At 48.9% G+C, this 20220-nt stretch overlaps 7 protein-coding genes across 7 annotated transcripts; 2 read left to right on the top strand and 5 right to left on the bottom strand.

The window, feature by feature from the left end:
- Nucleotides 1-1647: 1647 nt before the first annotated feature.
- BDW70DRAFT_158308 (uncharacterized protein) lies at nt 1648-3118 on the top strand (the record flags this gene model as incomplete). The annotated part of the gene is made up of 3 exons (XM_073740490.1): nt 1648-1896; nt 1947-2300; nt 2369-3118. The coding sequence occupies 3 exons, from the start codon at nt 1648-1650 to the stop codon at nt 3116-3118; spliced, it is 1353 nt and encodes a 450-aa protein (XP_073597881.1).
- Nucleotides 3119-3175: 57 nt separating this feature from the next.
- BDW70DRAFT_21101 (transferase hexapeptide domain protein) lies at nt 3176-4336 on the bottom strand. The gene has a single exon (XM_073743505.1). The coding sequence runs from the start codon at nt 4047-4049 to the stop codon at nt 3288-3290; it is 762 nt and encodes a 253-aa protein (XP_073597880.1). The 5' UTR covers nt 4050-4336; the 3' UTR covers nt 3176-3287.
- BDW70DRAFT_21093 (Zn(II)2Cys6 transcription factor) lies at nt 4071-6415 on the top strand. Its single transcript, XM_073743504.1, has 3 exons — nt 4071-4445; nt 4504-4763; nt 4820-6415. Exons 2-3 carry the CDS (start codon nt 4681-4683, stop codon nt 6327-6329), a joined length of 1593 nt encoding a protein of 530 aa, XP_073597879.1. The 5' UTR covers nt 4071-4445; nt 4504-4680; the 3' UTR covers nt 6330-6415.
- Nucleotides 6416-6844: 429 nt separating this feature from the next.
- On the bottom strand, nt 6845-8323 carry BDW70DRAFT_166494 (protein kinase family protein). Its single transcript, XM_073741998.1, has one exon. It carries the CDS (start codon nt 8241-8243, stop codon nt 6960-6962), a length of 1284 nt encoding a protein of 427 aa, XP_073597878.1. The 5' UTR covers nt 8244-8323; the 3' UTR covers nt 6845-6959.
- Nucleotides 8324-9942: 1619 nt separating this feature from the next.
- BDW70DRAFT_132890 (Mg-dependent acid phosphatase) lies at nt 9943-11158 on the bottom strand. The gene is made up of 2 exons (XM_073736233.1): nt 10692-11158; nt 9943-10635 (listed from the first exon to the last, which is right to left on the bottom strand). The coding sequence occupies exons 1-2, from the start codon at nt 10886-10888 to the stop codon at nt 10185-10187; spliced, it is 648 nt and encodes a 215-aa protein (XP_073597877.1). The 5' UTR covers nt 10889-11158; the 3' UTR covers nt 9943-10184.
- A 317-nt stretch (nt 11159-11475) lies between these two features.
- BDW70DRAFT_166490 (uncharacterized protein) lies at nt 11476-14398 on the bottom strand (the record flags this gene model as incomplete). The annotated part of the gene is made up of 6 exons (XM_073741997.1): nt 11476-12875; nt 12944-13580; nt 13661-13708; nt 13766-13860; nt 14061-14064; nt 14360-14398. The coding sequence occupies 6 exons, from the start codon at nt 14396-14398 to the stop codon at nt 11605-11607; spliced, it is 2094 nt and encodes a 697-aa protein (XP_073597876.1). The 3' UTR covers nt 11476-11604.
- Nucleotides 14399-14988: 590 nt separating this feature from the next.
- On the bottom strand, nt 14989-19929 carry BDW70DRAFT_166488 (putative DEAD/DEAH box DNA helicase (Mer3); the record flags this gene model as incomplete). Its single annotated transcript, XM_073741996.1, has 13 exons — nt 14989-15728; nt 15808-15921; nt 15982-16077; nt 16127-16252; nt 16387-16484; nt 16534-16688; nt 16736-17311; nt 17359-17868; nt 17953-18047; nt 18106-18287; nt 18357-19350; nt 19431-19583; nt 19644-19929. The coding sequence occupies 13 exons, from the start codon at nt 19927-19929 to the stop codon at nt 14989-14991; spliced, it is 4125 nt and encodes a 1374-aa protein (XP_073597875.1).
- Between the last annotated feature and the right edge of the window lie 291 nt (nt 19930-20220).

Below are 20220 nucleotides of genomic sequence, written 5' to 3'. Positions count from 1 at the left end.
ATTTCATGATACCATAATATACCACGCTTTGAAAGTGACTGCGTCCCATTTGTGTATATTTTTATTCATTCTATATCCACTCTAGCCCATTATACACCCCTATATCTATGCTATACCACATCACCCCCCATACTCAATCGATGCGCCTCTGTATTAAACGTAACTCATCTAAGCTCACCACATCTATCAACCGAAGACCAGATAAAATATTTCAACGTCACGGCCGTCCAAAAGCCCTCCATACGACCCTCCCCTCCAAGTTCCCATCAGCAACCATAACATCCAGCACCACGTTATTCCCAAATTCCGTCCTTGTGGCCGCCTCTATAACCACAAATGTTCTCCGGGAGGCCTTGCGGTACTACGCCTCCCCGGTGATCCGCCAGGTAAAAAATACTCAACACCACCTCAGGACGGAGAATATAATGTCTGTCTCGCACGAAGCTTAAGATGCTGTCGCTCTGGTTTCATCCCAGGGACATTCGCCGACCAACGGGCATGAAGGAATGGTAAACGTCTCCGGCATGCAGGTCGATTGAAGTTGTGGCCATCTTTCTGTAGCTTAATGGGCTATAGGACGGTTCCGCTCTCATGCTGCCAGGGGGGATCCATTCATTGCTAGACTCCGTGCCGCTGCTAGGAAGAGATGTACTGCACTCTGTTCCATAGGCAGACAAGCCCCTCTGTGCTGCTATTTGCCGACAGAAGCCCGGAGATATATGCAGTTGCTGGAACTCCTGGCTCAGGTTGTCTCTATTGACGGATTCAACGTTGTATCGGATACGTGTATTCCAGTTTAAAACGGTCCCGGCTATATTCAAAAGGCAGTCCATAGTACCTCGGGGCTGTCTTGCTGTATTTCTAGAAGCGCTCTGGCAAGGATTGTATGAGATGTTGCACACTGAGTTAGCTTTCTCTCACTTGCCGTCTAAGAAACCGATTCAAGAAATAAATCAAAGCCCTGAATCCTTTGCAAGTTTGCCTCCATAAGATCGCCGAGTCAATGAAAAGAAAAAACTTTATTATTGTTGGGCCATAAATAGTAAGGGAGTAGTAAGTTAGCTTGACCACGAATGGGTACCTTGTGATGTAAATCTTTGAGTAGTGTAAAGGATGTTTGTAGATTGTTCAAAATCTCAGAATTATGGCGAAATGACGGCCGAATTCTCTCACAGTTAGTCTTCATCTAAGCTGCCAGACTTATTTAATCATCTTCTCCTGAGAGTTGGTATACCTGTCCATCTGCATCAAAAACCATTCTTGAATGCGTTGAATTATTAACGGCCAACCTCAAGTGCGCTCCAGGGCCAGCTCAACTAGAATTACCTTCGTTGACACTAACCATGAAACGCGAAAGCCAAATAAAGGGCTGTTACTTTTTAAATAACTGTTCCCGATTGACTATAATAGGTGACTTCAGATGTTTACAGTACAAGTACTATCAACAATCCTTGTTTTATCATTGCTCTGTAGCGGAGTTAGGGCAAGCATGTCCTGCTCGGGTAATTGCGGGACTGCTCGCCCGGATCTACCCGTTCTTGTTTAGGCTTCCAGAGTCCACAGGCAGAACCTACTAAGCTCATCGCTGCCTGCATCGACTCTGTATAAAGTCGCCATTTCTGTATGTCACTTCAACACGGTGCAAAGATGGCCGAACTCACCTCCCTCCCTGCCGAAATCATCAGGCACATCTTCTCCTATGCAGACCAAGAATCACAAAAAGCGCTCCGGCTGACAACCCCCCGGTTGGCGGCCATCGGCCAACAGAGCATCTTTCAGACCCTCAGCGTCTGTCCCACAGAGGAGAGCTACGGCCGCCTGGAGAGCATTCTCAGAAGGGCGGATCTCGTTCCGTGTATCAATAAGATATATCTGAATACGTATGACCCACGAAATGTGACTTATTTAGCCTCGTTCTACAAGGACAATGACTAATGCCAGCATAGCCTCCTGATTCTCAGTACGGTGACGGAGAGGATGTAGCATCCCGACTATTCAGCTACCTAAAGGAGATGCCCCAGCTGCAAAGTGCGGCCGTACGGTTCCACTGGGAATGTCCTGAAGAGTACGACGATGTCCAACAGGACGAATCTTTCCGGTCAGAAGTAATGCAAGAGGGTCTGAAAGCGCTTGCTGCGATCCCTGGATTGAAGGAACTCGCCCTGAGAGACATGTACAACGTTGACGAGAGAGACCCCGAAGTTGTCGCGAACAGGAACAAGATCCTGCTTAGGCTGAAGTCCCTCCGGCTGAATATCACCAACGTGAATCGAGGGATGAATGGGAGCTCGGATTATGATGTCTGTCTCATTACCACCTAGCACCTAACACGTGTACAAAGCGAACTAACTGGGCCTGGCTGAGACAGAGAGAGAATCCGCAAAAGTTCTTCCCCGAACTGCCCTCAGTCTGGCTAGAACCATGCCTGTCCAATCTCCAGCACCTCACCCTCTACTCCAGCATTTACATCGGCTTCACCCCGAAATGCGACCTTAGGGGTCTGCATTTCCCTAAGCTGAAGACCCTTGCATTCGGAAACCACACCTTCATCCACGACTCCCAACTTGACTGGATCCTTTCCCATGCTGCAACCCTAACAGCACTCTACCTCGACGACTGCGCCATAGTCCACGAAGCCGCGGTTAACTCGGATTCAGTTCAACAGGGCCAGACGCTTCTTCCATCTGATGCCTTCCGCCCTCATCCACACTTACCAGAAAACGAACTATACACATCCTATGCTACGCGTTGGGTTGATTATTTCCGAGAATTTAAGGATAAGTTGGTGAATTTGAGAGATTTCCGATACGGGCATGCACCAAACTGGTGGGAGGATGAGACGACTCCGTTTGAGTCGGAGAAGAAGATCAGGATTGGGTTTGGGGAAGAAAGCTATCTCGCCTTTGACTGTGGGATTTTACCCAGTGAATATACAGAGCATTTGTACTGGGAGATACCCAAGGAGGGTGTCGCTGCAACTGGGGCGGGGAACCGGAGGGATTACATTGAATATGTTCATGGAGTTAAGTTGGAGGCGTCGAAGGATGATAAGAAAGCCTTAGAGGAGCTATGCACGAAAGTTGGGTTATCGTGGAGTGTCTCTTTCTTCGGAAGATAAATAGTATGATATCGATGGGTCTGTGGAAGTCAATGCGGTAGGGATAAAAGAAAAGAAAAACAGAAACTTGGACATTCTAACTGGGTATACTGAAATGCGAAACGCTAATCACTCAAAAGATAAACCCGAACGCCGTAATGCCAGCAGAATCCTCAGAGTGGTCATATTATCACCTCTTCTTCCCAACGATCAGCCTCGAAAGCGCATCCCTCTCTCTCTTAACCGCCACCAACCTCGCGTCCTCGATTGCCTTCCCCTCTAACACACCCTCAAGCCCCTTCTCCCCCGTTGCAAACGGGCTAACAACCTTCTTCTGCGCTTTCACTCTCGTCTTCAACCCAGTCCCCTTCCCTCCTCCCCAAACAACACTCCATTCTTTCACCCTCGCACCTGGGAAAATTTCACACCTCGCACACACTTTCGCATGCCCGCCAACATCCACGCCCCGTCCAATAACAGCCTGGCTATCAACCACCGCAAAAGAGTGTACCCTTGCGCCCGGATGAACGACCGCCTGCAGACCAATGATGACATTATTCGAGATGACGATCGGTTTCTCCTCCTCACTGCCGCCACTGCCACTGGACGTAGAATCCGCTGGAGCTGCTGGCGGCGGATACGTCCCAATAACACTCTTCTCACTGATAATGCATCCGTCTCCAATCCTTATGGGTCCCTCTGTTGCGCAGATCCTTACGCGCGGGTGGATGATTGTGCCGCGTCCAATTGAGATGGAGAAAGGACCGCAGAAGTACGTTTGTTCGGCGATGACGGCGCTCGGGTCGGCGGTGGTTTTTGCAGGGATTCGGGGCGCGCCCGCGGATTGGGCTTGGGTTTGCGCGGAGGCTGGAGATGCAGAGGGGCGATGGTGTGGAGGGGGGCGAAGATGTTGTGATGAGGAGTAGGAGGATGGGGGTGGTTTAGTGTCCATGGCTACTGTTTGTTGTTTTTCGATGGAAGGAATTGAAGCTAGGAGCCTTGAGTCTGTTGGTTGTTGGTTGCTCACGATGTTGGCTTGGCGTTGTTGTCGCCGTTCTACGGCGAGTTCACGTGACCTCAATGGGAGCTACAACTAGGCCTGGACTGCAAGAGGTCTCGATTCTTCTCCTTCATCCTTTGTTCTAACCGCTTCGATAAGAATTCAACAGCAGCTCCAGCGGGCTTGTTCCTTATCTCGGGGTATTTTTGTCCGATTGGTCTTGAGCCCTCTTCGGCCGCATACAGGTTAGGCCCCGTCGGTCTTAGGTACCAGTAATGGCTGGTTATCAATGTGAACCCTGTCAACGGCTTGTTGATAGGTTATTGCTTCGTTCGCTGGACCTAGCCGGTAAGGGATTAGCTTTGAGATACTGGAATATCTATTGGATGTTACTAATGCAGGTCAGGCTACGCAGTATGCTTTGGCGGTGCTAATAACGGCCACGCCACCCAGTGCACTAGGCTGGCCAGTCAACTTCCACTCAGACCCTTCAGCTGAGCCTCTCCTTCTTTGAGTACGTTGAATCCGCCGTGGATACTGAGCTCTTATGTTTGTTTCCTGTGTTCACTTGCGTTGAAACTCAATGGCACACACACGGGGGCTCCTGGAACCCAAACGGCAAAGGGGCGGCACTAAGAAGTCCCGGGCAGGCTGTCGGACTTGCCGGTGAGTACACTGTAAATCAGTCGGACTCAGGAGCTCCTAAATGATTGAATCTGAAGATTACGCCATATCAAGTGTGATGAAACTCCTGTCGTATGCAAAAACTGCGCGCGTACAGGACGCGCCTGCGACTATGATCTCCAACGACTCCCTCGCTCCAAACTTGCCATCCGAAAGGACAAGAGACAGCTGCAAGATCTGACGCTGACGATAAAAGACAGCTTTCGGTGGGCGATAACCACAGACGAGCGGCGATGCTACTCATACTTCCAGCATCGCACAGTTTTAGTACTCTCGGACTCGTTCGACTCCCGTCTCTGGCAGGCCCACCTCCTTAATATGAGCAAGTCAGAACCCGCGGTTTACCACGCTGTCATTGCTTTTAGTGCCGTTCACCAAGATTTAGAGACCTACGGCATGCCTTTACCTGGACAAGACCTGCGGAACGAGTGGCATCTGTTTGCGCTTGAGCAATGCGGTCGATCCTTCGCTTTACTCAGTCGGCGTCAATCGTCGCAGGATCCGCGATTCCGGGAGGTCATGCTTTTGTGTTGTCTGTTGTTTGTTATGACACAGCTGTTGCGCGGCCAGTATGATGACGCTTTTCTGCACCTCCGGAGTGGCCTCAGAATTCTGAACGAGGCGAAGGCTTTGAGTTCTTCCGAGACACCTATCGAGCCGTGCATAGTCGCCGCCTTTGCCAACCTCGAATCGCAGTCGCTACAGTACGGTGTCCGCGGGGAACTCACCAACAGCGAAAGCGCTTATCCAGGGATTTTCAACGACTTCGGAGCGTTCAGCAGTCTTAATGAGACACGTCAAGCTTTTGACTATCTGACGAGCACTGCGTTTCGTTTTATATTGCTGTGCAAAGATCTGTCAGAAAGAGAGATACTCTCGGACTATGCTTTCCTCAATTACAAGCAATTGCAGATTTTATCTCAGCTCAGCATATTCGGCCACCGGTTTGAGCCGTTCCACTCCTCCAGCAACCTAGCGTTAGAAGAGCGAAGAGGCGCAGATGTCTTGCGTCTTCTGTACTGCAGCCTCGCTCTCCAAGTCAAAACCGCTCTCATCCGGAATGAGGCTGTCCTGGAGTACTACAATCCGGAGTACGAAACTCATTTAACAATGGTCGCGCAGCTCTTGAATAAGTACCCGGCACGGCCGAGTGTAATTCTGGAAGCCGGTATTCTTTCTCCGCTATACTATGCGGCCATGTGGTGCCGCGACTACAGTGTTCGACGTCGTGCGATTGGCCTCCTTCTATCTTGGCCGCACCGCGAGGGTGCGTTCGATTCCAACTGGGCTGCTTTCCAGGGCCTACAGCGGATGAATGTTGAACTCTCAATCCGACCCGAGCCTTACGCCACAACATATAACACTAACCAAAAGTCTAGCCTAAATGGAGACAGGTGGTTAGGTATCAAGTGTAGTGAACTTTCGTTTGAGGCTGCGCTGAGCTTTGCAAGGTGTATGCACAATCGGCCTTGCTTCCGGGTTGTCAGGAAATGGTTGCCAGCGGTTCTGTTTGATTCGCAGTACTCTAGTATGAACGAAGCTAATTAGATGGACTTGAATATTCCACCTTTACTCAATCGTTTCTACCGCCTCCTGATGGTGTGTGGTCACTGAATCTGGCTGGGCTGTATTTACATACCCAAACCCTACACGCTTTTCTGTGAAAGCTCTCTGGCAACCACCTTTCCCTTTCTCTTTCAACAACTCAACAGCAGAACGATCAGAGATATTCCTGACTACTTTGGCTCTGACTACAGCTCCTCGTGGGATCAATGCCAAGTTTCTTCAACCCAGCGTGTTGTCGTTCAGCCTCCATTATTATGATTTTGGTATCCAGTAGGAAGTTATTATTTGTCGGCAACTGTCCGCATAGCTGCATGGTTAAGCTTCTCTCGTTGAAGCTCGAAGCACCCGGAGAGCGTGCTGTGCCCATTCGGGGCGCCATCATGATGTGGCATTACTAGTGCCATTGCCATTCCTCAACCACAAAGGCGAGACGTGTTTGTTGTCCACGGATACCTCAACGCCAAAGATTCAAACCTGCAAGCGTGTACATGAACAATAGGCGTCTGTACATGAATAGGACAGCTAATAATCTCGATACCATCTCCTTTCCTCGCTGTAACGCCACAATGACATACGAGTTGGAAAGCATCTAGTATGCAAAGCTCAAATATCTCAAAAATTATTTATCAAATACCTCTCCAGAAAGCCCAACACCTCCTTATCGCCCCTCTCCCTCGCCATCTGCAATATAATCCTCCCATCGTAAAGCGGTACTTTATTCAACCAAACCACCGCCTTTGCTTTCGCCCACTCATGCGCCTCCAATGCTTTTTCCAGAATGCTCGCGGTGCCCGTCTCAATCCTCGTCCCAACCACCGGCTCAGCTAAAGTCTTCGGAAGTTCATAACGCGTGTAATGCGTGACGCCGCATGAGGAAGCCGGCAGGAAATGCCCGTATGACCAGCACCAGCCTAGGTCTGCGGCTGACGGGCGAGAATGAGGGTTCAAATTCATCATCTCCTCGCAGAGGTCTAGAACTGAATTGAACTCGCCGGAGAGGGGCGAGACGGTGCCGATTACCGTTCCGCGGGTTATGCGGAGGGCGAGTATTGTGGTTGCTCCGGCGGAATATGAAAGATGCAGGTTCTGGTTCTCTGTCTTGCTGCTAATGTTCATGATGCTCTGGGCTTGGTGTTTGTTGTCGCTCTGCGCATGTGCTAGACGCGTCCGGAAAGAGTGGAGTGCATTCGGTGTGCAATAAATAATCAGAATCTCTAGAAATACTGCTGCGAGAGAAAAGACATCCGCTGCTTTTGTGGGCGTCCGTCCAACATGGTCGCACCTCCATAGTTCCGGCGCCGAATAATCCACCGTCGATCTGTTCGGACCGCAAACAGAGTCAGTCTCCCAATACTTTCTCTCGACCCCAAAATCTGTAAAAAGTACATTCCCATTCTGTATGAGAATATTTCTCGAATTGATCCGGCCATGCACAACATCGGCGTTATGCAGGTACTCCAAACCGCTGATCAGACATTCAAACCACCCAGACGACTCCTCATGGTATTTCTTTCCCTTCTCATTCCAAAACAGCCCGAAGTAATCCTCCAGATCACATTCGGCTAGTGGCGTGGTGACGATACCGAAAGTCGGACTGTATGCATCTTCATGGACGTACGTCGCAATCAGTCTCACAATGTGCTCATGCTCGAAACTCGCGAGTTTGGAGAGTTCAGTTTGAAGACTCTGGCAGTCGGTATCTCGGCGCTTCGGGCTGCGAGCAAGAGAGATAGTTTTCAATGCGTATAAGACGAGTTTTGCGGTTGTGCTGTCTGTTACTGCGTCCACGAAGCCGAGGGCGCCGTGGCCCATATGGTATTCGTGGTTGTAGGGGGGTTTGGTGTGTTTGTTATATGTTTTATGGCCACGGTATGAGTTATGGGTTGGTTGGGACATTGTTCGTGTTCGCGGTCGTTCTGGGTGTTGGTATGGAAAAAGAGATGGAATGCTGAAGGCGAAGTTGTAGCTCAATGAGGTAGAGTTGGAGATGGCGATGATAACAGAGGGACCCAAGCATTCACCCTTATGACGAAATTTTTGTTGAGAAAGAGAATGAACATTGTGAAAAAGCGTGGATAGTGAATGACATAGCGATAACACATAACAGCGGTGCCCCAAAGAGCAGCCCAGTCAATCATCAACTTCCTAACTCATCGCTGATGCTCATTGACTAAACAGAGTCTTTCCAACTATCAATGATTATATCAGTATTAATGTCTAATTAGACTCGGACTGAGAATGACACGAACTCAATATCTTGGATGGGCAGCGCGTCACCTAGGCTTGATTGTTGCTCGGTTTCTTCGAAAATTACGAGATTTCTTCAGGAACAACTGGTGCTTGAGAAGAATGAGGTCGAAGATCTTTTTTAGAGCATCATTAAACTTCGATGATCCGTAGACGTGCATTAAATGTGTCATTAGAATAGATTATACACTATATATTGCTACAAGTTCGGGCGGTTCGAATACGGCGGGACACCTTCAAGCCCATCATCGGTTAAAACATTACCCCATCCCATGCTCATTTCCTTTTTCCCCCCTATAAATATTGTCATTGACATTCTGTCTTCAGGAACCATCACCAGTGCCTCCATTTCGAGGTCATGTTCAAGTTGTCAACTGTTGTGAGCAGGGGGAAATATACAGTGCATTGGTTCCAATTGCAGGGTTAGAGATCTTCAGGATAGATTCAAAGAGAAACAGGATCACGAACTCGGCAATTCCATATGAATATACCGACTCAATGCCTCATGGAGAGTCGAGAAGACCTTGGAGAGTCCACTTTGCTGCCGGCTTCAGTGCAGACTATGAACTTCGATATGGCTTTTTTCAGTGATTGCATGTTGACACTGTTAGCAAGCCAGAAGAAGCGGCGAGCCCCTCTTGCATGTTTGAGGTGAAGAGGTCGTACCTCGCTTAAGGACTCTCAATCATAAATTCCGGCCTCAACTAACGCAGACAAATCCAAATTGCCCCCGGACGAAGACACTAAGCTCACCTCCATGGTCTCCATGCTCGGCACTGAAACATCAGGAACATTATGAAGGTGCAGCTCCATGTGAGATAACATATCGAACATCACGAAGGACGAGAGAATCCATGACGCCTGGCCGCTTCATCGTTATCATTCATGGAAATGCGGCCATTGACATCAATGATGTCGCTCAGGACGAATGATAGAAGGGTGTATCAATTTTTTATGTGAATGTAGCTGACGTTAGCCATGTAGCCGGTGAAGAATGGGCCTAGATCAACCTGGCTTCTCACGGTAGGTGTTGTCGAGTGCTGATGCACATGCGTGGCAGTTTTGAGCGTGTATTTCTGAGCGATGTTAGCAGGAACAACGTCAGAGTCTTCCAATGGTAACGACTGCATTCAAACGATATGAAAGCCCAGCCGCAAATATGGTGTCTGGAAGCAAGTTTCTGGTTGTTTTCATAATGATTCGTGAGGCCGGGTGTTGCGCATGGCGGCACCGGCATGGACCAGACGGGAGGCGATGGGGCGAGATGTTCAGCCTTTACAATTTAAACAAGTCCGTAAGGCTTAGCCCCTGAGCGCTTGCTCAAGGAGACGCACTCATATAAGGGCACCGGTTTAACTGCCCTAAAAAAAAAAAAATAAATAAATAAATAAATAAAAATGCTGCTGTCTAGCGTCCGGGGCGCAGTGACCCCGGTTAGGTAGTTGCGTGCGGTTTGAGCGAAGGATCTTGGCATATCTAGCTAGGCAGCAGGCCACACGCTCTCGTGCTAAATCAAAAATCCGTCTATCGTCCATAGGGTATCGTATTTATATCACATCACATGATATCTGGTATCAAACTCCTCTCCTCCTAACCCTCCTGATTCTGGTTCTGCTTAATCCCATTCCTCCTCCTCCACGCCCAAACACCCTTATCGACCTCGTCCCTCGTCATCCCATCCCTAACAAGCAAAAATGTCACGCCCAACTCCGTCTCAACATTGCGATTACGCGCCTCATCGTCAAAGAACAACATATCCTCATACGCAATTCCACTCGCCTGGTGGATCCGCGAAAAATGCTGCGTCTTCGTGGCCGGGAAGATCTGGATGTAATCAAAGTAGTCTAGAGCTCGAACCGTCCGTGCTTTATTCGCAGACGGGTTGTCGCTGAAGTTGGGTATTATGTGCAGCTGTTTCAGCATATCGCGCGCGAGATCGGGGGCGTGCGTTCTCGACGCCAGCGCTAGTGGAATCGAGCGGGATTTGCAGCTGGTTAATATGGAATTCACATGTGGATAGAAGGCAAAAGACTCGTTCCACCTGGAAGATTCATCGTTAGAATTGGGAAGTAAATGAGTCGCGAAATGAGCGCTTACTTGTCCGTGCAGCGGGAGTTGTTGTCGCGCGCCTTGATGGGGGGGGTGACGTGGGTGTCAACCCAGAAGGGCCAAAGAGTATAGTCTAGATCAAACGCGATGAGCTTCGGGAGCGGGAGGCCGTCAGTGAACGTGGACGGGGCGTTGGAAGTGTCCTCTATCGGAACTGCGGTGTTTGTTCGTCTTGCACGAATCATTTCGTCTATGCTTTGCGATTCGAATGTCAAAGGTCACGGCCTATAGAACAACGCAAACTAACCCGGAAACTATATCCTGTGTGCTTGGGAAAGAGTGTATGTCACGAAACGAATGTATGATTTGCAGATTGCGGAATTGAAAGGGTCTCATGAAATTTGAATTGCGGGGGATATTGTCCGATCACGTGGGGCTTCTTTATCAATCCTTATCAGCAGCGACATATGACGTCGCGATGCAAACTAGGTAGGGGAGACTGAAGCAGTTTCGAGTTATCCAGCTACGGTATTTCTAATCCGATTAAAGAGACAAGAGTCTTTTACGTTTGTGACTCATATTCTGCATTAGCTACGTACAAGCATTGAGTACACATATAATCCCAATTTCAACCCTATCCCAATTCAGATGCGACTTGTTTCCTTCTCTCTTCCAGCGGAGCTGGTTTAAGTTCGGCAATGCACACGAAAAGAAGATGTTGATGATGCCGAAGTTTAGATCTATCTCAAATTGAGAGTCGCTTCTCAGTGCTCCGAGATTTGCCCTTCTCCTGCGCAACTGAACATATGGGATAAAATCAATGGATATCGACATCGAAGCGAGTCAGAAGTAGTGCCAAGTTAGAGAGACAGCAGTCCCTTGACGGAAAGATTCAGCCAGTCTAACTCAACAAGATGTTATTTCAGGCCAACGACGAGGTTAGCCTGGCGGCGCATCGAACTCAAGCTAGAGGCGAGTAAGTGAAGCAACCGACGGTCTGCAAAAACTTCCAAATCTGCTGATGGTCTTCCGCGCCCTTGACGGTGAGCTCATAAGCAACAGCATCCCAATCGGCGGCATACTGCATGATACGTTGCTGCTGCTCTTGGTCAAGGATACCGTCAGCCCCGACGGCGTCAGCGATGATGCGCTGCCAGACCTCAGTGGGAAGGTTAAAGCGCCAGGAGCTCTTGCGTGCTTTCTGCGCGACACTAAAGCGGGAGTTACCCTTGCCCGAACGAATGGGGTGGGAAGAGCCAGAGCCACCGTTTGCCTTGGTACCGTTCTCAGAGGAAGCTGGGTAACCAGGGCTAGAGCTGGGGCCTGTAATCACACTGGGCGCGACGGCCTCATCTACATCAGGCTCAGGAGTTGCAGGCTTCGTCAAGAGCCGGAGTGGTTCGTGGTGGATAGGTTGGAGGGCCGGGAACTCCTCGTCGAATAATTTGGCACGGGGATGAAATGGCCCGGTAGCAAAAGACTGAGGAAAAGTGTACTGCGGCTCGGGAAGGTATTCAACAGGGGAGAGAGGTTGTTCAACGCTTGGCTCCACTTCCAAGGCGTACTCCTGTTCCTGCAACTCTTCCTGCCGTCCCTCAAAGGCAGGGCCTTCACTGTTTGCGGGCGCCTCGGCCGTTTCGGTTTTGGATACCTCAACCACACGGTCTCGATCCTCCAGGAGAAGAGCGCGCGAAACAACCATCATCTGAAGCGCAGTAATGGCGATATCGCTAGCACAAGCACCCTCCTGCTTGAGAGCTTCAAGACGTACACGCTTTGTAAGACGAGTGAATTCAAGTGCCAGCTTACTTTGCACCTTGCGCTTAGTATCTTCATCAGTTTCCGAAGCCTCGCCTCTCTCATAAGTATTGTCATCACCATCAGACACTTCTTGAGCTTGGGCCTTAGTTTTTTGAGCGAGGATTGATTCAGTAACTTCGAGGAGTCGCTTAGCGGTAGCTCCCAACCCGTCGTTTGGCTGCCAGATGATACTCTTGCCTTCCTCAGCAGTCTCTGGAATTGCTGATGCTTTAGCTAGAGGCAGGAAGGTGAGGAGTTGCTCGGAGGCGCGCTGGGTAGCGAGCATACGAGAAAGGTGTACAGCGCTGCTGGTCCTGAGTTCAAGGTTTGATAATATAAAGTAGGGCACGGAGCGGAGTCCACGGGTACAAGCGTATTTCTTGAGATCGGCGAAGCTAATGTTCTTACTTGGAATCACGGCAGTAGGCGTCCCTGCAATACCATCCACCCATTACCATCGCGTCAACATGATTAGATGGACAAAGGAAAGAAGCACATACCATTCTGCTTACCTGTCTTTCCGCCCTTATTAGGAGACTTCTTCGAGCGGCCCGTGCCCGAGCGAGGATCAGTATTCTCCTTCGAGCTGTTCTCAACGATCTTCAGTGCACCGGTCTCTTCTGCGAGCACTGAGTCAGAAGCGAGGCCAAGGTTCTCTCGAACGATAGCATCTGCATCGGCTTCAAGGTACTCAAGGTCACTTTTGATGTAGACGCTCGCTAGGATTTCTAGGCCAGTAACGCCGAGCGGGTTTCCCGATAAATCTAGCTTCATGAGGACATAGCAGTTCTTGAAACAACATAGGAACGACTTCCAGATTGCTTTCTCTTCCGCAGTCACCACGCGAATGTCGTTGTTAGAAAGGTCTAGCTCGCGGAGATCGCCTGGGCTTTTCGCAATTACCTCGCCGAGCTTGGCTAGAGAGTAAACGGTGAGATTGTTCCCCTGGAGGTGAATCTCAGTGACCTTTGCCAGGCCAACGGGATGCGCTTCATCGCGGTAACAAATGCATTCGATCAGGTCGTCGATGAACTGAGCGAAGCCTTCGTCGGTTAGACATTTGCCGGTCAAATCTAATTCGAGAGTCGGGTCGCGAGCGGCGGCTTTGGATCCGAGGCCAGGAGGAATGCGCTTCTTCTGTTTATTGTCAGTTTTTATCTTCGTCTTTCCTTCTCTACGATAACAGAAAGGCGAACTGAAGAATTTGGTGGACTTACCAAATCCTTAGAGACAACCTGGCCGGCCTTAATGCCGCCTATTTTTCTCTGTAGGAACCTATCAGTCAGAAGCCTGAAATACAATCAGGATTTAGCATAACTTACTGCTGAATAAGTCAATTTCCCCATAGTCAAGTAATCGATTCTTCTCTCAAATCGACAAATCCGCAATATAAGGATATGTGCTGTGTTGCTCCAATCTGCATCACAAAGATCAATGAGCATTGAGACAAAGAAGTCTTCTTTAGTATGAACGCAACAAAAAAGTGAAGTCAATGTGACAAAAAAATTTGAAGACCATTACCAAAGGCATCTAGTATGTGAAATGGCAAAGACAAAGAGGTGTTGTCGTAATAAGGCTTGGTGCACAGGGGTCCTGATGCGCCGAGAGGGGATATACAACACTGCACTGACCAACCATATTCCTTATGAGAAAACCACTTACCTCTGGCAAGCAAAACTCCTGAGAATAACTGACGAGATAGGTGTAACTCTGCCTATACTGAGAAATTTAGGCGAGTGTGGGTTATGATAGAATTGAAAGGTTGTTAGAGTAGTTGAGTGAGATGTTAGGGAAAGATGAGATAAGAGACACCTGTTTCAGTCTAATCATATTAGCCAGCTCTAGCAGAATGAGCGCTGCTCTTGATAAGGGGTGCAAACTGAAGAGCAAGCTCTGTAAAGCATGGGTGTGCTCACGTTGTCTGTTCTGATCTCTGTGATTGCAGTCTTGGACATAGATGAGTGTTATGGAGAAGGATGGGATATGAAGAATAGGTGAGCAGAGTCTCCGCCTTCCAAGGTCATATAAATCCCCTAGACAGTGATTACATTTGTATTTGTGTTATTACTGAGCTATTCACTCACTCAAGATGACGCACTCAGTTACTGGCTGGCTTTGATGCTGAGAAACTACTAGTTAACCCACATTGCTGGAACAAGGAGCACCTAGAACTCTCATATTTTTGTAACATTATCTGGTGGCAAAATCAACAAGCATTTTAATTTCTCAATGTTGGGCAGGTTCCTTGTATACAGGCCTCTCACTACAGTTTCAAGCGTTTTCTCATATCCCGAACCACATAACAAACACAAAAACAGAAGCGAGATCTCCTTGCCTCAAGCTAAGCCGGCAGTTACTGCAGATCTAGCAATCAGAAGAATTCAAAAATGTCTTTTAAACTCATTCAGAAGTGCTGGATCGATGCCTTCCCTCTCCGCTGGTACGTCACCCATCCTAGAATTCCCACCTTCGTCAGTACTCGCTTCAGGTGCGGGATCCTCGTGCTTCCCAACAGTAACCTCTCCATGAGAGTTGTTTTGCCTCCTCAGCTCTTTACTCTCTTGTTGTTCCTATTGTTATGATACGCTGCTCCCTTGTCTGTAAATTTCCGCTTTTGCCCATCACAGCCGTCTAATCGTGGGAGCACGGAAAACATTCCCTCAGGTTCGGGGCTAACCAGATCAATCAGGAACGCCTTAGCACAATGATTCTCCTCTGCGCGTGGTTGCACCAAAGGTGATTGCAGCGAAGAAATATTGCCGTTTACCCAACTGTCTCCGAGCTCGAAAGTGTCCTGAACGGCGGAAGTGTCATTCAATCCGTTTTGCGGGTTTCGATCTTGAGAGTCGCGATTTTTTGGAAAGATGTCAATTCCCAGTAGCAACTGTGATGGGGAGGGTAAGTCGTCGAAGTCTTCGTCGCCGTAATCACTCGAGGTAAAGTCAACGATTGCCGGAGCCGGAGTAGGGTTCTTCTCGCCCGTCACCTTTGACCGCTGCAGCTGCTGAATCAATGCCTGGGTCGAGCTTAGCAGTCCTAGACTGTCTTTGCACGGTTGTTTGGCAATTTTTGTCACCCTCGGTTTTGTGCCCTTCTTTGTTACATTGCCCGTTAGCCTCGACTGGCTGGACTCTGCTGCTTCGCTATGGGAATCGTCGGACTTCTTCCTCGTGACCTTTGGAGGACTGCTCAGTCCTTCTCGGCAACAAAGATGCTTGCACCTGCTCTGTTTAGCTCGAACATTAAAAGATGTCATGGGTATCTCACAATGTCCTATCTTTACATCTGTGGTTGCACACCCAACGACCGTTGTCCAGCTTTTGGGGTTCTCTGTCCGCATTCCCTTTACTCTTTGTTGTCGTACTTTGTTTCTCATCCTTGTTCTTTGATGCCTTTTTCTGCAGAGGTGCGGCACTAACTAACACACACGGCTCAAACTCGACGGCGAGATCACCCCAGTCGGCGATTAATTTCTCTTCTATGCGTTAAATCCTACATCCAATGCGCCTTTGAGTGATATCTGAGTCCGACCACATACCTGAATTACTCCTGACCATTTTCTGCGGGATCGTAGCGTTGGTTTGTTCTTGCATTTTAGAGTCCACGTCCTTGTCGTCCCAATCGTCCAATAGCCCTGCAATGCATTAAACCCACACGACCGATACGTTTCCGGGAGGGACTACCTGAGTTTAACCACTCCCCAAATAACAGCTCATCGGTATTCAAGCGTCCGAGATTATTTTTGCCGGCTGACTCCTTCTCAGTACTGTTGGTATTCCTCAAGCCCTCACCGTCGTGAACATCCTGGCCTGCGTCTTTGTTCGCTAAGGATTTATGAAAACAAGATCGTGGAAGGGCCGGCTTCAACGTCGTGCTTCGTGAGGTTCCAGCTTAGAAATATTAATAACTCAAGGACAATGTGATTATATGGTCGAAAATATACCAATTTCATCGCACATAACATGGCAAGTAATACTCTCATCCTGGTGCTTCAGCTCAGCACTCAACGGTATCTCATAATTCCTCTGCAGCTCAGTTGCGCTAGGGTCGTTAGTATCAAAGTGCTTTGGAAAGACTAAGAATCATATACTTTGTTCGTCGAAAGTCAATCAAGCGGCCATCAGAAGTCTCCGCAACAAAGCAGACATAGACAGGCCGTCCCTGGAAGAATGTCGGGCACTTCTCGTTCATGAATGCAATTTCCGCCTTGAAATTCACTCCAACGGAGGGGCCAGGCTGAATATCCTATGATACGTCAATAGATTCCATCTACAATCGTGACGTCCTCATACCTTCCCCGTCATCTTGACGGAGACGCGCAATTTCGGAAAATCCGCCAGAGGTTTTTGCAGGCTCATTCCAAAAGCCTGATTCTTGCTTAAGGCGATATTGATTAGGTGCGGCTTCGATTTTTCAAGTGCCACTATACTATCGATCCCATGAGCCACGAGTTTCCTCACCGCGGCGGCATTAATTTTCTCAACTTGTTTCATTTGAAGAGGCGAGTGGTCCCAGACTCTTGCCGCTAAGCTTCTAGAGAGCTCCAACGCGTTGCGGAGTGTTACTGAGTCTTCGAGGTAAACCTGACAGTCAATTATGCATCGGATGACTCGGTTGACGTGCGCAAAGACGATATTTTTCTCCTGCTGAAAAGTGCATCTGTGCTTCTGAAATCGTTCGCCGCTGGGAAATTCGACAGCACCTAGTTCGAACTGAATAAGCAGAGATATCTTGTGGGCCGGCTGTACAATATCCACTTCTACTGGGAAGCAGATGTCTTTGGATCGATTGATCTCCTTGTAAAGTAACTTTTCTCCAGCTTTGAAACGGATATCACGAAACTCTTCTGCTTGACAGATAATTGCCAGCTAGAAACGTCAATATGATTTTCAACATTGGCTAAAAAACGACTCACAATCTGAGCAATGTCTGACTTCGGCTTCATCTTAATCAGCGTCTTCATTGTCTCATATCGTATAGAGTAACGGGACATAGCATCGCCAAACGGCGTAGCTTTGAGACTCTTAGTGTCAACCAATCCATATTCCTGAAGAAGCTTGATATCTTTCTCGCAGATATGTCGAAGCATCTCGTTCGTGTCGTTGCGATTGGCACCTTCTTTGAGCCTGTAGTATGTTGGGTTCCTTCGCAACCTCACAAATAAAAAAGTGCCTGCAAGCCAGGAAGCGGCGGACTCAGTACTTTTGATGTTCCCTAGCCCTATCTCAGCGTTCAGGTGCTCAATAAGGTTGAGATGCAAACTGCTCTCGAGGCTTTCGGAGCCGGATACAAGCCTTTCATAGTGGCTAACCCGCTCCTTCCTCGTCAATATTACCGCGGTTGCGCTGTCGTCGAACTGTGGCCGACCAGCTCGGCCAAGCATTTGCATAACTTCGAGATCTGAATACTCCTGACCGCAGCCGTCCTGCCAGCTTACCGTATTTTTTATGATGACGAGGTGGCATGGAAGGTTAACCCCCAGGGCGAGTGTCGATGTACAGCATATGACATTGATTTTTCCCTGCAGATATCCATTTTCGACGAGGTGTCGGTCTTCGGGCTCGAGGCCAGCATGGTGAAACGCGACACCCGCAGCAGTGGTTACTGTACGGCACACAAGTCAGCAGGACAGAACTATATTATCTGCTATGAGAAGAGATACCTTTAAGATCAGCATGTTTGACCGGTAGCGGCTTGTTCGGTCCCTTCCACATCCGTACTAGATGACTGGACATAGACCACAGCCGTGCAAGTTCCTTCGCAGTGGAGACAGTGGAGTTCCTTGTCGAGCAGAATATCATTATGGGCTTTTTAGTTGAGTGCATGCCGATGACATTAGAAAGTCTGTATCATGGTGAGCACTTGCGTAATAGCACTTGCGTAATAAACGCAAAGACAGGACCTCGGCCTTACTTTGAGTTAAGCAGCTTATCAAATGCGAAGTTATTGCCAGAAAAATGATACCCATAGACAAACTTCTGCAGCTTCACCGGGCGAAACTCTTCTCCAAAGTGTTCTCTGTGTGCCGGGACATGTTGGCTAGTAGCATTCCTCCCCAACCACGTCGCAATGTCTTCAGAATTCGGAATCGTTGCACTCGACGCAACGAAGCGAACATTGGACCCAATCGATTTCATCCGCGATACAACAGCTTCCAACGTCGCGCCACGGGCCTCTTTGAGTGTATGTACCTCGTCAATGAGGAAGAGCTTGACGGGCTGCATGAGTCGAATATGGTCTTTCCACTTCCTTGTCATGCTATCCCATTTCTCCGGAGTGGTTACAATTATCTGGCTGTTCTGGACATTTCCCAGCTGGCTATGGTCCGTATCGCCGGTGAGCTCTGCGCACTGAAGACCAAGCGCGTGGAACTTCTGATTCCAGTCACGGAATCTTTCTGAACAGAGAGATTTCGTCGGAGCCTGGTAAACAACTTTGAATTTCTGATCTTTGCGAATATTCAGTAGACGACATATCGCCAGCTCCATGACGACCGTCTTGCCACTCCCCGTTGGGGCAGCTATCACCACGTTATCGTCGCTCTTGTAAACGGTATGGAAGCACTTCGATTGTACGGCATTGAAAACAGGGAAGTTAAACAGTGGCCGGTAGTTATCTGGAAGCTCACGCACCGACAAGAGCACAATACCTCGGTCAGACGTGGGTACATCTCTGAACGACTTAGTCAGGTCATGGGAGGCGGCAGGGTTAGTACTGGATCGAAAATGCTGTACGTCCCTCTCCGTGGACTGAGGGTGGAAGATTTCGGTCATCTTGTGCATTTCCGAATCTCGGTTCCTAGATATGCCATCCGTTCCTCCGGTACGTGCCAACGGGCTTGAGGCATCTCTCGTACCGATATTTGATAAGCGGGAGGCTATACTTTGATGCGGCGTAACCTGTGAATCTGGGCCTCGTTCAGCTTATGTTCTGTAACTCTCAAGGCCCTAATACTTTGCACGAATGTATGAGCTCACAGCAACTCACCACTAAAGTAAGGGGAAACAATTTTCGTAGGTTGGGCGTCCCGTGGCTGGTACGAGTAGTACCCAGTATTCGACACAAGCGGGGGCTGGCTACCGTAGTTGTTCACCTTTCTATCTGACTGAGCGAGCAGTTCGAGGTCTTGGTTATTGGTTTCTAGCAGTCAGCCACCCTTTCCTAGAAACAGCTGCAAAGGCTATCAGCGGTATAACATACCAAAAGCACTCAGCTCAATATCATCTTCAAAGTCCTCTTTCCGCAGCGTAGGCGAGACAGATATTTGCGCACTTGGCAGCGGCTGGTAAGACTGTTTTTCTTCAGGTTGTCCGTGGATTGTACTAAAGAATGGCGATACTTGAGATCCCTGTATGAGTTTCTCGTCCATCATGCCATTGGAGTGGGACTGTGGCTTCCATTTCCCTGGTCCATCTGCCTTACGTTTACCATATAATCCTGTGGCCTGGCAAGGAACGGAAAATGCCTCTTCGACCTTTCGTCTCATCGATATTTGAAGCGAAGAAGATGACGTCTGACACGGTGGATGAATAGACCGGGGGTGGAGGTGGATGGAAGCGGGTCCCAACGTCTACGGAGGGCAAGTCACCTGCCGACGGGTATCTGTGTGAGAACTAGTGCTTAAGCAGCTCAATGGCGAGGATGGAAAAGCCCAGGCCCCTAAGAATGTGGGATAGTCATTATACAAGTATGCTTGAAGAACTCATCCGACAACCAAAATATATCAATCTCAGGGTAGATGAAACACCAGGTGCTACTAACCCAGCAAGGAGAACTC

Source organism: Aspergillus foveolatus (genome assembly GCF_047715535.1).
Source record: "Aspergillus foveolatus strain CBS 279.81 unplaced genomic scaffold BDW70scaffold_13, whole genome shotgun sequence".
Classification (NCBI taxonomy): domain Eukaryota; kingdom Fungi; phylum Ascomycota; class Eurotiomycetes; order Eurotiales; family Aspergillaceae; genus Aspergillus; species Aspergillus foveolatus.
The sequence above is the reverse complement of the archived record's forward strand: the minus strand, read 5'-3'. Positions and strand labels throughout refer to the sequence as shown.

Excerpts from the sequence above, each read along its gene's own strand:
- BDW70DRAFT_132890 (XM_073736233.1), bottom strand. The coding sequence starts at position 10,888 with ATGATTCGTGCAAGACGAACAAACACCGCAGTTCCGATAGAGGACACT. Across the intron at positions 10,636-10,691 it reads AACTCCCGCTGCACGGACAA|GTGGAACGAGTCTTTTGCCT; the intron begins GTAAGCGCTCAT and ends TGAATCTTCCAG.
- BDW70DRAFT_21101 (XM_073743505.1), bottom strand. The coding sequence starts at position 4,049 with ATGGACACTAAACCACCCCCATCCTCCTACTCCTCATCACAACATCTT.
- BDW70DRAFT_166494 (XM_073741998.1), bottom strand. The coding sequence starts at position 8,243 with ATGTCCCAACCAACCCATAACTCATACCGTGGCCATAAAACATATAAC.
- BDW70DRAFT_21093 (XM_073743504.1), top strand. The coding sequence starts at position 4,681 with ATGGCACACACACGGGGGCTCCTGGAACCCAAACGGCAAAGGGGCGGC. Across the intron at positions 4,764-4,819 it reads GCAGGCTGTCGGACTTGCCG|ATTACGCCATATCAAGTGTG; the intron begins GTGAGTACACTG and ends TTGAATCTGAAG.